Source organism: Carassius auratus, chromosome 8, assembly GCF_003368295.1.
Source record: "Carassius auratus strain Wakin chromosome 8, ASM336829v1, whole genome shotgun sequence".
Lineage (NCBI taxonomy): Eukaryota > Metazoa > Chordata > Actinopteri > Cypriniformes > Cyprinidae > Carassius > Carassius auratus.
The window spans coordinates 9,492,663-9,508,835 of NC_039250.1; the positions used below are offsets into that span (position 1 = coordinate 9,492,663).

The 16,173-nt window shown below is 36.5% G+C and overlaps 1 protein-coding gene across 5 annotated transcripts in view; it reads right to left on the reverse strand.

Moving 5' to 3' along the window:
* Positions 1-16,173, reverse strand: part of nfic (nuclear factor I/C) — a 100,582-nt gene that overhangs the window by 22,912 nt on the left and 61,497 nt on the right. For 4 of the 5 annotated variants that reach the window (XM_026269592.1, XM_026269591.1, XM_026269589.1 and 1 more), the window contains exons 3-6: positions 8,644-8,715; positions 7,633-7,707; positions 5,358-5,481; positions 4,045-4,169 (exon numbers count right to left, since the gene is read on the reverse strand). In XM_026269592.1, coding sequence (XP_026125377.1) covers positions 4,045-4,169; positions 5,358-5,481; positions 7,633-7,707; positions 8,644-8,715 — 396 coding nt within the window. The remainder of the gene's footprint in view (positions 1-4,044; positions 4,170-5,357; positions 5,482-7,632; positions 7,708-8,643; positions 8,716-16,173) is intronic. The other variant, XM_026269593.1, reaches the window with a different exon arrangement.

The window sequence follows — 16,173 nt, forward strand, 5'->3', positions numbered from 1 at the left end:
TGCAGAAAGTGCACACTCTCCTTGCGGCCAAACCAGTGGGATTATGGGAAAATATGTCCATAGCTGATGATCTGCACCGGTTATTTAAGGTCAAATCAAAGATAATGTCTCCATATGGATGTCAGAGTGATCTATTTAGGACCTTCCCAATATGGAAGATATCCTAATAAGTGGAACATATATCTTAGGTTTCCAAAAACTGCTTTGTTTTCAAGGAAGGATATGTGGCGATCTTCTTAATCAACATTCTTTGATATTGTTTGTGGTTTTATGATGTTGTTTAAAGGATAGTTCGCCAAAAATGAAAAATCTGTCATTTAATCACCCTCAAGTCACTTCAAACCAGTTTGACTTATTTTCTTCTGTGAAACACCAAAGCAGGTTTGTTTATTTCATCCAAACATTAAAAGTCAATGGGCTTCCAACGTTCTTTAAAATGTCTTTTTTTATGTTCGGCAGAAGAAAAAAGTCAGACAGGTTTAGAATCACATGCGAGGCTGAGTAAATGATAGGATTTCCATTTTTGAGTGCAATATACCTACACAAATCATTGAAGGAAACAGTTCTGCCCCATAATGTTACATGTTAACCTTCAGATCTTAATCCATAGGTGCACGAGACCAGAGCAATCAGCTGGGGGATTGTTAAAGAGAAACTCATTAGGAACGTCTAGACAGGAAGTTAGGTGGGCAGGGTCGGTCCACCGCGGGGGTTCGGCTGTGTGTGATAGGATTTGTCCTGGAGGCTGATATGAGACCAGTGCTGTTACTTCATACAGAGTAATGGATTTCAGATTCCTGTGGGTTATAGATCAGTGGGGAGGGGTGAAGCAGGTCTCCTGAGATCTAAAGCAACAGTTTCGCCTTGAGGGTTAATGGATATTCACAAGGGTGTGACAAAAGTCAGATATTAAGCAAGGTCTGAAATGACAACTCAGCACCTTTCTAATTTCACAATACACTCTGAAGGTTTAGGCTGATCTGGTGCTACACACTTGAAATCTTTTGCTCATGAATAAATATTAAACTGAAAGATGATGCATGCAAATTAATTTAAAATTTATGTTTTTTTTGTTTAGTTTTTTCATTTAGGGCATTTTAGCCCTGTTTCAAAACAAATGCCATGCCACCTATTGCTGCAGGAGGCATTTGTGTGAGATACTTTATTTTAATGTGTGAGCTTTTATTAAACTTTTCAAGGAACAATGCAGTGCAACACCCACTAAGTTGCATCAAACATAAAATAACTCCAATTGAATTTGTCTGAAAGAATAAAAAAGTCATATACATCTAGGGTGACTTCAGGGTGAGTAATTTATGGCTTAATTTTCATTTTTGGATGAACTAACCATATAAAATCTGGCCGGAAACATGAAATAAATTAATTCAGATGTATAGCCTTCTTGTGGAGAGCCTTCAGCATGTTACCTCAAAATGCTCTCTTCATAGAAAGGTTACTGGATTTTGGTCCAGAGCCTTCCAACGAACTCCAATTTTACATATTATTAAAAGCACACTATGCAAGATAATACAACATCTTTCAGTACAAACAACAAACAAACATCAACACCGCAGTTGCATCTACGAACCACACATATCCTTTAATGTTCCCACAAACGACACTTTCCCTACATAGATTGCTCATTGAAACTTCCCCTTATACATGAGGTGGATTACAGTAGGGTTTCTATATCTACTGCTTGCCCTACTTTATGTGAAATTAGTAGAGCTGCTTCAGCATAAAAATAGCTGCCTAAAATGGTTTTATAAGATTCAGAAGGGTTTTTACGGTGGGTTGATGGCTATCAAAACCTCTCTGCTATTCAGAGCATCAAAGGCAGTGATTCTTTATACCCATTTCATTCGTTAGTTATGATGTGCACTGTAACACTTGAGCTATATTTTCAATGTATTTCTGCTGTATAACTACATAAATCGCAATACCTCCAAAACAGAACCACAAATTTGCATAATGAGCATAGCAGGAAACCCAGTTATTCTAGTTGAAAATTCACGAAGATCCCAAGGAATCAAAAGTCTAATGGATGAATTATTAAAATGGTTAAAATTGTATTTGCAGAGGAGCAGACAATTGAAGGGTCAAAGGTCAAACGCTTCACTACAACCACACAATAGGTCTCTCTCAGTATGAGGATACAGCAAAAAGGTACAGTACAGTACAGTACAGAGTGCAGTGCTGCTTTCTGCAGACTTTCACAAAAACCAGAGTTCATGAATTAATTAGGACTACGTTAAGGAAATTCAAATCCGAGTCCTGTCTAAGCTTGTGCTTTCAGACTTCATCCACAGCAGTTGAAAACCTGATATGTTTGTCATTCATCTGAATGGGCTTCAAAAATAAGGCCCACAACTATGCTTGTGGAGATGAAAATCTCAGTGCACAATAGGCATCCACTAGTTGAAAAACTGTTTAGTTCTACCTCTACTTTGCTTTGTAACTGTGTCAACTAGATCATGTTCCACCTGTACACTAGTGACAGCAAGAAGAAAATGACATGCATTTCTGCATCATTATGCGTGTATGGTAAAAAAAAAAATATATATTTTAGAATATTTTATAATTTAAATAAACCCCACCATGGACCAGAGTTGTTACTGTCAACAAAAAATAAAATTTAAATGATTAAAACAAGGAAATCTATGAAAATTATTTTATGTATTATCTATAAAACAATTAAAAGTTGAAAAGTTAAAGATGAAATAAAATATAAATATTAGATGAAAAACAAACTTTAAAAACATATTAAAACTTATTTTATAAATATAAAAATTACATTAAAGTTATAAAATTCCAAAAACCTAAAACAAGGTAACACGTTATATTAACTTTCATTAATAAATCATTAACAAACATTATATAATGTTTCATTTATCATTACTTAATATATATTCACATATCCAGAAACATTAGATCATGTGCTTGTTACTGTTAACTAATGAACTTATTAAACATTACCAAATGTTTAACAGATCATTATTTAATGTAAATTGAAATGCCTTTTCAGAACGATTTTGACAGATGGTTAACAATGATTCAAAGCTTCATAAATAAATCATTAACAAACATTATATAATGCTTAACAGATCATTAGTTAATGTTTACAAACATCATTAAACTTTCAATGCACTTTTGTATTCTTACAAATCTCATTAAACATCAGTTAACATATTCCCTAATGCTCATTTGTATTTTATGTTGTGAAAATATAGCTTAATTAATCATTTTCAGCACATCATGTTTATATATTCATTAACTCATAATCACAGTCTAAAGGTCATATATTTGCTCTTTGTTTGTAGTGTAGACTTCTAGTATTTGCACATCTTAAATCATTTATTAATTATTTTTTAATGTTTTTGTAGTACCCAATCTAAAGTGGAAATTATTCATCAATTGTAAATGATTATAAACATTTACTAATCATAAGTATCTTTATGAGCAGTCATTTTGATGGGAAAAAGTGACCCAAATGAACAAATTCACCCTACTTTTACATCTTAACAAATCAGTTATTAATCATTTGTTCATGCAATACCCAATCTAAAGTTGAGACTATTGCATTATTATAGCACATTATTATAGCACATTATTTCACATTTCTAGATCTGTGAATATATATTAACTAATGATCCGTTAAGCATCACATAATGTTTGTTAATGATTTATTAATGAAAGTTATTATAAAGTGTTACCACACTTTTTACAGTGTAGTTTGACTAGATTACTACAGAAGTGTAAAAAATGAGCAGCTATTCAAGCCCTCATGCACAAAATAAACTTTATTATGGGTGGCATGGTGTAGAGGTCAAGGATCGAGGGAACTGGTACAGTCAATACAGTATAAGCCACCATTGAGCCTTATCCCAGGTTGCTACAGAGGGATCATCCCTATAATAAGTTCATGGCCCAGTTCTAAAGTTATTGCCCAATAAATTAATGGAATACTGAAAACCTTTGACAAAATTTGCAACGCTGTATTTCTATGTTAAAACGTTGTCTTGTGCGATCAAACACAAGGCTCACCTCCTTCCATCTCCTCTTGCCAGTTGCGTGAACTGTTGGCAGGGGAGTTTGGAGAGGTGTAGTACTCGCCCCCTGGGCTGGTGTCTATATCATCCTCCATGGATCCTGACTTGTGTCTCTTACTTCTGTGTGAGTAAAAATGGAGAAAGAAAGGGGAAAAAAATGAATGATGGAGAAAAGCATTGTTTAGTCAAACCTTATTTCTTACACAGACAAACAAATGCTCTCCCAAACTGTCTGGACGTGCCTTATGGATGTTCCTTTGGACCTGATTTTCTCAGGCACTCAGCTACGACGAGCAGTTTGCCAACATTCACCTTTTGTTTTAGCTTTGCAGTGCGTTTAATGGAACATAAGTGCATTAATCAGGACTGAGGCATTGGCTAACCACAAAAGCAGATAAATCAAATGAAGTTCTCTCAGTAGACCTGAGTGAGGGGCCGTGTTTTCTCATACTCACTCATCTTTCCCAGGTGCATGTAAGGATGTCGTTTTGTGATGTTTTTATTCAGCTTTGGGGTGGTTTTTGCCTTGACGCACACATGACAAATCTTATTGTCAACCGAGGTGTACTGGTGTCTTGACTCAAAATGCCTCAGGCTCGCTCTGTCTAATTCAGCCAATATAGAAACATTTAACGGCCAACATTTATCATGGCGAGATGCTGACAGGTACATTTAAAACTCTCAAAGCCTTGTCTAACCGACCTGAAATCTCACATGCTCCGCAGTTTCAGCCAAAATAGGCCAAACATATTTTGGTTTGTTTGAACCAATCAGCAACTGCTGCAGGCTGTTGCATTCATGGCAACACAAAGGACTTCCAAACTCAAAAACAACAGCTGGCATACAAACATCTACAATGTAGTCACTGTTGCTTCTGATCTTGAGGTAATTGGGATGCCACTACAGCTTTTGTTAGAGCAGAAATTAAAATAAATCAAAGTTAACTCTCTGATACATGATTTATGTAAATATTACAGTCTAGAAGTTGAATGGACATTTTACTTATATGCTCAATAAACAAATGGAGTTTATATAGTGGACAGATATATAGAAAGAAAAAAAAAAGTTCCTTATGTTCCCTTGTTTTTAAATGACGGTCATTTAAAAACGAAGGGTAAATGGTAATTACTTATGGACATCTTTAGAACAATTCAATTTTTTTTAAACCACATACTGTACATATACACACACACACACACACAGGTTAGATCTCATCAACCGTCAAAAGTAGCTCAAGGACACAGTGCCTTAGACAAAAAGATGTGTGTCTGCTGCAGGCAGATGTGTGGTGGAGAAGTGTGTACTGACCCACTAGAGGAGGTGCTGGGAAGGGTTCTCCTCATTCCCACCCCTGAAGGGTTCAGATCATAGGCAAGATGACCCTGAAGCTCCCCGAGAGAGAAGTTCGGCCCCATGCCCGTCACCACTGGTGCTGCACACACACACACACACACACACACACACACACACACACACACACACACACAGACATACAGAGGTTATGATAAGCATACAACAGTTAAAGCTTAAATAAATTTGATGTAGAACTATTTTGTGTATTTGAAAAAAAAACACAGGTCCCAGGCACTCAAAAAGAATTCAGGTGTAGAAGTTAAACGTTAAGAAGCCTTTATTGTGGTAGGGCCAATATCAAAATTAAAATGCTGATATGTTTTTCGACCGCAATGGTCTTCCTCAGTGCAAAGTCACGTTCTTAACATTTACCTTCTCCACCTGAATTCTTTTTGAGTGCCTGGGACCTGTGTTTTTTTCATTCTATTTTGCTTCCCCATTCCCAGAGCACCTACTACGAGTTCTTATCTCACCGGGAGCGCCGGGTTGAATCGTTTTCTATTTTGTGTATTTGTTTATATATATTCTATTTGTAAAAATACAAACATGTGCACTAGCATTAAAAAGTTTGCAGTCAATATAATTTTTTTGCTTTTAAAAGTGTCTTAAGTTACCAAGGCTGCATTTGTTTGATCAAAAAATACAGTGCAACAATATTCTGAAATATGATACAAATTTTAAATAAATGTTTTCTATTTTAATATATTTTTAAATTACATTTTTCCTGTGATGACAAAGCTGAATTTTCAGAATCATTACTTCACTCTTTGGTGTCACATGATCCTTCAGAAATAATTCTAGTTGGCGCTGATAGCCTTACAACATACAACATTGTTGCACTACGGGCATACTGGGCAATCAATATTTGAGCATGTCCAAATTAAGTTTTGATATATTTACAGTAGGAAATTTACAAAATATCTTTTTCTATCATTTTGACCTATACAATGTATATTTGGCTACTGTTACAAATATACCCCAGCGACTTAAGACTGGTTTTGTGGTCCAGGGTCACATATTATTTGAAATAGCCTAGCCTGGCAATGAAAATGAAATAAAATGAAAATAGTAATCATTCAGTACCATGGTAAATATTAAATAACCATGGTAGGGAACTTGATTCATTCACTGTACCGAGGCAATGCCTCATTTCTTAATTGTATGGGACAGTAAAAACTCTAGTGCACATTCTGATAAATCCCTTGGCACCTTCACATAGAGGAATATTTGGAGTCTAAGTCATTTCTTAGTCTTTTTACTCAGATGGCTAACATCAGTGATTGTTTATTTAGTGTACAGTAAACTGGAGTTTTGCAGCACGACTTGTTAAATACTTGCATCATGTGGGTGTAATCTCACACATTCATGTTTAAACCCACGGGAGGCTTATGAATCTGTGCCACTGCATGTCTGCTCTTACCTGGGCTGACCTCTTCCCTAATATCATTCCATTTCTTTGTGTGTGTGTGTGTGTGTGTGTGTTGGAATGCACAGTAATTGCACGAGCTTAATGGCCAGGCAGTATGGTGTGTGTTCAGTTACGTCTGAATTTGTTGTATGTATATACAAAGTGGGAACAATGGGCTTGTTGTTCCAGCATGACTGACCTACAGCATATGAACACTTACATCAAATATTGTGTAGGAGTGAAAAAAAAAAAAAATCTGGTTTGAGCATGTTGGGTAATGGTGATAAACTGCATAATGCACATTAAGATATTTAATTACTCCCCATTCGCAATCTATCAGTTTGTCTGTAACTTGTAAAACACTGTGATTGCACACAGGTGTGAGGAGTGATACGCTTATTTGACTCACTTGTAAGCCAACTAGGAAAAAGAAAATAATTTCAGCTAAACACAATCAATTACATTGGACAGACTGGTGGGATTCCTTCCCTTCTAATGAGGAACTGTCAAAGCAGACATAAAACGGCTGTGAAATTGACGCTTGCGTCTGCTATGTGGACACAGACTGTGTGGGAGGTGGGAAGGGACAAATGAGATAGGAAGACAAGAAAATGATTCACTAAAATGTATCAGACTCCCAGAGATACTTTTAAAGGGACAGTCCACACAAAAATGTACATTTTGTCTTTATTAACTCAACCTTGTGGCTTTTTTAAAGATTCTACAGTTATATGACACTAAGTTATGATAATTCAACCCAGATTTTATTTCTGGGTGAACTGTCCTTTTAAATATATTATACAAAATACAAAAGCATCTCACTTCTTGATACTTGCACCAGTTCTGTTACACTGAAGACGCCCGAAGTTACAAAGCTTTCTTGAAACTCTGGAGCATCTGTTAAACAAAATAAAACATGGAATAAATGATGGAACTTTCCAACACAAGGAAATCACCAGCATCTCACGCACAAAGAAATTCAATTTAGTTTTCATTTCTAAGTCACTCTAGATAAAAGCATCTTCTAAATGAATGAATGTCAAAGTTTTACCAAAGCAGAGTCTGTTCAGCCTGTACACACAGGATGGAGTGAATTATGGACAACAGGAGGCTTCAGATACAATGTTTCACTGTCTTTTAAATTACCTTAATTTGAGGGTTTCTCTGAAAATATTGATCTATGTGATTAATATAGAATTTTGTAAAGCAAAAAAATGTATACTATGTTTTTTTAAAATTTGGATACAGCAAGATGTGTTTAAAAGATGCCTCTTATGCTCACCAAGGCTGCATGTATTTAATTAAAAATACAGTAATATTGTTAAATATTGCAATTTCAAATAATGGTTTTACATTTTAATGTTTAAAATGTCATGGACAAGCTGTATTTTCAGCCATCTTACAACTTCAGCCATCCCATCAGTCTCATAATAATACCACAGCATATTATGAGCAGGACTGAAAATGTGAGCAAAACCACCGTCCTGATCATTAGAATCTAGAGTCCCCCCAAAAACTGAGCTAGACTTGTATCCGAACGTGGTGCATAATAAAGTGCTGGCCTTTCAGACTATCTCTGTTGAAACGGGGGAATGTGGCTATGAGTGTGACATGAATTGGGCAGAGATAGAGAGAGATATTCAGTGTGTGGGTATGGGTTTGAAGCCATGCATGTAGGTTGACTTGTGTAAACAGGATGTTTGTATAGTGCAGGATAGGACGCTTACAGGACTGCACCGCACTGTATGCTGCAGCACACAGTATATGCATGTGTACTGCAAGTATTCCTGTACATGTGGTTGTTTGAATGTGTGTGTACATGTGCTCTCTTACCCATGGTGGCTGCCCGACTATCCTCCTGGTCTGAACCAATGCCTGTGCGAGGACTACTGCTCTGTTCAGCTTCTGAGAAAGACAAAGAGAGACAGAGAGAGAGAGAGACATTAGTCTTCAACTCAGCAGATTCTCTTAACAGATAAATAAAGACTTGGAAAGGGGCCTGGAGAATCGAGGTCATTCTGATTCTGATTTTGTACAACAATTGTCACACTATGGTGGATCTAATCTTAAAGGTCACATGCATTGATCTTGTGTTTTTATGCTTAGCAGTCTGAAACATTTAGTTTGGTGATGCACTGAACAATTATTGCGATTTGCGAATTAGTGTCTCTAATTTAAATTTGTATGTTTATTTAATGTTCCTGCTCAAGTATTTTTTTTAAATAAAGAAAAATAAAAAATAAATAAACAAACATTATAAAAATATTTCTTCCAAATAAACAAAACAGAATATAGAAAAATAAAATAAAAAAATGACATATATATATATATATATATATATATATATATATATATATATATATATACGTATATATAGATATATGTGTGTATATATAGATATATATATATATATATATATATCTATATATACACACATATATCTATATATACGTATATATATATATATATATATATATATATATATATCTATATATACACACATATATCTATATATACGTATATATATATATATATATATATATATATATATATATATATATATATATGTATATATATATATATGTGTATATATATATATATATATATATATATATATATATATATATATATATATATATATATATATATATATATGTATATGTATATATATGTATATATATATATAAAATTATAAAACATAAAAAAATTCTGTCACATAAAAATATATGCTAAAATTTAGTGGTCTTTTTATATGCTACAGAAAATCTTAACAGGGTAAGTAGAAATCAGAATTACTGAACAACTAGTCAACTCAGCCAGCAAAATATTAATATAAAACATACCAATAATAAGCATTTGAATGATTACTCTGATTTTATACATGCTGCAGTTTTGTAAATGGCAATCATAAGCAAATTGCAACAGCATTAGAACTGGAGTTTCCCAAATATAAGCATATGTTCAATGAACAGAAACCTCTGACATGTTGGCGTGTGGTTGATCATGTCAGCGATAGCTTTGGTAATCCGAAATAAGAACATGTTTCTATATAAACAACAGGGAAAGCGAACACACTGTATGTTTTCTATAAATCACTCACAGGTTACTGATACAGCCATGCGTTCTGATTCTCTGACGAGCTGAGGCTCAGCCAAATGGCTCATAAACCTCGTAAACGAGAAACACACCGTATCAAAGTGCTGCAAAACCATTCAAATATTCGCTTTCTTTTCAACTTGTTTGGCAAGGCCGAGAATAATCTGGTTGAACCCTCTTCACTGGCAGGGCACAGGGATTGTGTTGCCAAAGTGTAAACTCATTGAAGCAACACAATAATGACAAAACAACCTAATCCAACCATAAAACCTTCCCATTTGTGTGCGTTCCAGCTCTTTGCCACACGGATGTGAGGGAAAACGCAGATAAACACATAAAACGAATTCGAGTCAAGAAGCGGCAGAGGATTTTCTGAATAGGGAATGAAAGAATAGAGGGGTTACCACAAGGACTCTGGCAGGCGTTCAAAGAAAAGCCAGTAAAAAAGCTCAAGCTGGATAAATAAATAAGAGCGCTCCCTATCAGATGGGCTGCAGGCCACTGCCAGTTCAAAGCCGAGGAGAGTCTGACCGGCTGCACACGCTTCATTACGACTCTCACACGCTCTGTGGCCTCCAGGACTCAGAGGCCAACCACAAACTACTGCTCAAGACACAGACAAGTGGCGATGCAACTGCCACGCTGGTGCAAATTTCTTCACTAATTCAGTAAAAGTCAAAGAGAATTCGAGTTTGTGACCTGTTTTTCTTCCATAATCTGACGAATCAAGAACTGGTTACCCAAGAACCTGAATGGCCCAAGTGATGTAACCAGAAAGTCTTTTTTACCTTTGGAATAAAAGCTACCGCTGAATAAATCACAGCAAGCAGGAATGTGCATTAGAAAAAAAATATGGTCAGTTTGGATTTTATGTTGACTTTAACATCACAGCTAGTCTTCAATCCGCCCACTTGGATAATGATGCCAGCATAATTTTCCCCTGCCACAAACTATGAAATGTTTTCTGAAAATACATGTGCAAAGTGCAGCCTAATTATGTTGTTGTAAGTAAAATACACATGGTCTGGGGAAGAAAAAAAAAAGAAAGAATTATAAACCCTACAAATCTTCAAAAGTTCAATGACATTCCAAAGGAAGCGTTTGGATCCAGGCCATAATACTCAATGTTTTGATTATGAAAAATTGGAGAGGCTTTAAACAGTAGGAGACAGATGGATGCTGAGAGGTCTGAAGTCTATTCCAGAGAAGACGAGCAATGCTTAAAAGTGCGGCAAATTAAAAACTTAAAAAAATAACCCAACACAAAACATAAACAAACATGTCTGTCATCGTTGCGATTCTTCGCAGGCCAGGATGATTAGTGCTGCCAGCTACACAGAGGGACACGCTCCAGTTCTCTCTCTCTCTGCTTGTCTCTCTCCTCCATGACTGTCTTCAGAGTCCTGTATGCGCCTGCCAAAAGCTGCGGCGGTTTCTAGGCAGGCAGCCCTCAGACCAAATCTCTGGCAAGGAGAATCGGAGGGAAGGAAAAATAAAAGTGTCAGTTTGAGGGAGATATTGGCACAGAGCGCCTCTGACACATCTCGGTGTCCAAAAGGAACAGTGAAGCCGAAGACACCAAAACATAAAACGTAAATAAGAGAGGAATTACTTCAACCGAGAGCTCCTCATTTCGTTTCCGACACAAGTCCGAGAAAAAAAAGTAGAAATGTAGATGGAAAATATGATGCAATACTAAGTGCTTGAACGACGGCCATTTTCTTTGTGGTGCAAGGAGTAGTGTTTGCCATTTTGTAAGGCGACTTCTCGAAAAGTGACAGTCATGCAAAAACAAAACCTAATCCAATCGTAAAACTCTTTTTCACCCAAATCTAAGGGAAAACGCAGGTAACATTCACAACGCACATAAAATAAGAATGGCAGTAGAAATGCAAACGGAAAATATGACGCAATAAAATGTGCTCGTACAACGTCCATTTTCTCTCAAGCGCGCCATTTTGTAAAGCGCTCCAACTCTGAAAGGCTTTGGTAGTGTTCGTTAGTCGGACTGGAACCTGTCGTGCGATCTGGACACGTAAGCCTAGTCAGTTAGTAACCCGAGAAATGTTCTCTCTGACCTATCAAGACGACGGCTACCTTCTTCAACAGAACCATCATTTTTGCTTCTAGCTTCTGCTTCGTGTAATATCTTTAGCATGCTGATGATTTAATGGCCCCTTGCTTCAGAATTTTTTGTCCTTGTATTTATTTTCCATACTAAAACTGTCACTGCAGTAAAAGTGAGGTTGCTTCCAGTGAAAGTTGTTTCTATTTCTTTTCATGCAAGCTACATTTCAGGCCAGGAATCAGTCATCGACACAGCCATTTAAGTTTTTTTTCCCCTTTTTGGCAGACATTTCATGAGCAGAGAGGAGGTTTGCCGTTGGCAGCCATTTTAGATCGCTCTTTCTGCTTTCTCTCCCTTTCTCTATCTCTCACACTCACTCTATCCCTCCCTCTTTTTCTCAAGCAAGAACAAAGTATAAGTAACCGTACTGAAGGGTGCCAGCTTGCCCGTGTGCCAACTTGCTCTGTTCAGGGCAGAAGAGAGCGAGAGAGAGACAGACAGAGAGACAAATAGCGAATGCTAAATGGTTGGCAGTGACTCTGAAGATTAAGAAAGTTGGAGCGGGCAGAGAAGGAAAGTCAGAGAGAAAGTCTGAGCTGTGGAAGTGACCTTACGTGAAAGACATTCCTGTGCACTGCCTCAGCCATTAGAGTGACTAACAGCTAAATAACAACATGAAGTATTACACAGTTAGTCATGGCAGGAAGAGTGAGTGAACTTTCACTCTTGCAGACCCAGAAGAAAATAAACATAGTTTGCAGCTGAGCTCAGAATGTTCCTCTAGAAATCCAGCACATCGACACGAAGAGCCTCAACACTTCCCAAATGCTCTAAACACGTCATCAGTAATTAGGGTCATCATGAGGTCTGCAAAATATTGTGTGATCTCACACTCATTTTTGTGGAAAAATATGCTGTTAACATAATTTGATATTTTCAAACTTGTAATAATGTAAATGTAATAAAAATAGTAATGAAATAGTGTATACTCATTTATAATGTTACAAAGTTCAGAAAAATTAAATACCACATAAATGTTGTTTTGAAAATTCTATTCTTCAAAGTAGAAATAGAATTTATCAATGTATCAAAAGTATCAATGTATCAAAATATAGAAATGATTCTCAAGCAGCAAATCAGCATATTAGAATTATTTCTGAGGGGTCATGCAACACTGGCTGCTGAAAATTCAGCTTTGCCATCACAGAATTAAATTAAATTTTAAGATTCAAACAGAAACCAGCTCTTTTCAATGGAAATAATATTTTATAATATTACTGTGTTTTTCATAAAATAAATGCAGTGTTTAAGTTGAAATGTAAATCTAGTTTTTTTTTTAACTATGCCTTCATGCTTCATGTTAAATTGTATTGTGCTTTATATCTGACTGAACTGAGGCAATTCTCCTAAACTGTCCCCTCTCTCAAGTAGAGTTTTAAAGTTAACTTTTCTATGAATCAGTTCGAAGAAAAAGTTAAACTGGCTCCTCTGCAGGTATAATGCTGTCACTTTAATTGAGATCCTTATTGATTGTCAGTCAGATAAATACCGCACTGATTGTAAAATAAATAAAACAGAAGCTTTAAATAGATTCTTCCTCATTAACATGTAATGTGGCTAACTACTAACTGCAGCTTTACTGTTATTTTACCACAGTGCAGTTTATTTGAGTGCTAATGTGTGTCGGTGCGTGTGGCTTCAGCCTGTAATGTTTCATTTCCAGCTATGTCTGAGCTAATCGAAGGAGACAATCTTAATAAGGCGGGTGTACACGGTGCGATTCTGAAGATCAGAACATCGTGAGCCCTCGCGTGTCACAATTGAGTTCATCCGAAAAAACGTACGGAGGCAGTCACACACGACACAAATTTATTACGATTTTACAAACTCTGATGTAAGAATTATGTTTCGCATAAAATTCATAAAAATATGGATTCTTAGGATGAAATAGTTTTCTTTGTGGCAGCTATGGCTTGTTGTGACGTCCAAAAAAAGAAACGAAGACATGACGAAGAGAATGGCATCAGTTGGCTTGAAGTGAGAAGGCTATTTCTGAATTTCTGCTCGTTTTGCCGGAAATACAGTAGGTACATTCATTCATAAAGCTGAACGGCAAATTTGGCACAATTCGGAATAACAAATAAAAAATAGAGCTGTATTATTAAACAAAAATTAGTATATAGACTATTTATATACACAATATGTGGTTTTTGTCATCTTCTGGTCAACTTCACATGGATCAGCAAATCGTCTCGTTCAACCGCACATACCCATTTATTTTTTACATGTTATCGGGAGGTTGGAAGGTGCTCGTAACATTCTCGGATCGGCCCGTAATTATTCTCACACGGTACGAGCCACGACCATGCGAGCATCTGCGATTTTCTCCCGAGAGAAAAAAATTGGCTGCAAGCTCATAAGACAGCAAAAACTGCACCGTGTGCACCCACTTTTAGTCACACAACTCCCCAGCATTCTCCATCACTGAGAGGAAGAGGTGCTATTTCCCTCAGTGCAGAGCCAATGAGACAGATGGATAGAAGGGAATTCAGTCTGCAGAAATACTGAAACAATTATGAGCTGTTCTTTTACACTGCAACTTCGGAATTTAGTATGAAACAGAGAGCCGTTTGCATACAAGCAGACTTATGAATCATGTTTAAGCACACACCATCCTGGAACACTTTCATGGTGGCACTTGCAAAAAACTGAATATATGGATGAGAAATATACAATAAGTTTTCAAAGTGATCAAACGGCAAAAAAAGAGACTACTTTCCATTTTCTTAAAAACAAACAAACAAAAAAAAAAGGTTGTTGTGTATTTCATCCATTTAAAAGTAGATGAACACAATGTAGCTATGCTGCAAATTCTGAGCTCTCAAACTTAAGGAAATCAATGAGCGAACTAATGCCAAAAATCTTGTACTGATTAGATGTGAGTGCTGCTCAGACCAAATGGAGTTTAGATTCACTCCAGGCTTTTGTAAAGCATAACACACCACAACATAACAACAACAAAACCAATGAAACAGTGATGCAATGATTTAAAAATTTTGTGCATTGCAGATTATTTAATCACTATTGTAATGGACAATATTTAAAATCTCTACTATTTTGCATTGAAAACAGAAATAACACACTGACAGACACACACACACACACACACAAAATGTTTGTGAACAGAGATACAAAAATATTTGATGACAAATAAACAGGGATGATTCATTTACATATACTACTGACATTGTAACACACCAAAGCTGGTTGAAAATCTGCAAAATCAACAGCACAATGCAGCATAATACCACAGTGCAATCGATAGATGTGTGTCCCAGACATCATGGCCTGTTATTCTGACCACATCACTGCCATCGTTTAATCCTGTGTATCATTCTCTATCGCTCTTTTTATCACTGCTGATCAGTTTCACAGCTCTGATTTCATTGCTGATCTGTTTTCTGCTGAGGAACAAACACAGGGAATGCAAATCTCTATAAATCTCTCTCTGTCCTGTTCTGTCGGTGTCTCTTTCTGTCTCCGGTGAGTGTGGGAGCTGTTGGGCTAAGAGTTATTGATCCTGACCGTGGCCATCACAGCCAGCCAATAAGTCTTTAACATCTAGAGAAGAACCGAATGAGAATGTGAAACTGAAAGAGAGTGTGTGTGTGTGAAAGAGAGACTGATAGGGAGGGGTCTCTTGAAGCATTTAGCATTCTGGCGGACCGCACCGGCCCCCGGGCCTGCATGGATATGAATCCACTGGGAAACATTTAATGGGTTATCTTAATATCTTAGGAATATCAGTGTTCATCTAAATTCATTACAGACCCTCTAGATGGACGAGCGCCAGGGTAAAACAGAAAAGAAGTGCAATAGTGGGTTTAGTTTTTCAAGAGCGCTAGGTGTCAACAAGCAAAAAATTCTGCAACAGTTTTTGAATCGGGAGCTGAGAGGAAATGTTGCGGAACAAAATGCAGCTGTGGTGGCTAAATTTTATTTAATTAAATTAAATTAAATTATTTAATTTAGGTTTTACCACTGAGGCACAAGTCGTACCAGATATTTTTCTTTAGAAGCCGCTTTCTATTTCTCTGTAGCAGTGAGTGTCTGCCTATCATTCCTACAATTCAATTTAAATGTTGCAGTTTCTAATCAAGTTATCGGCCAACTGGAGAGTAATTCAATTCGATTTACTA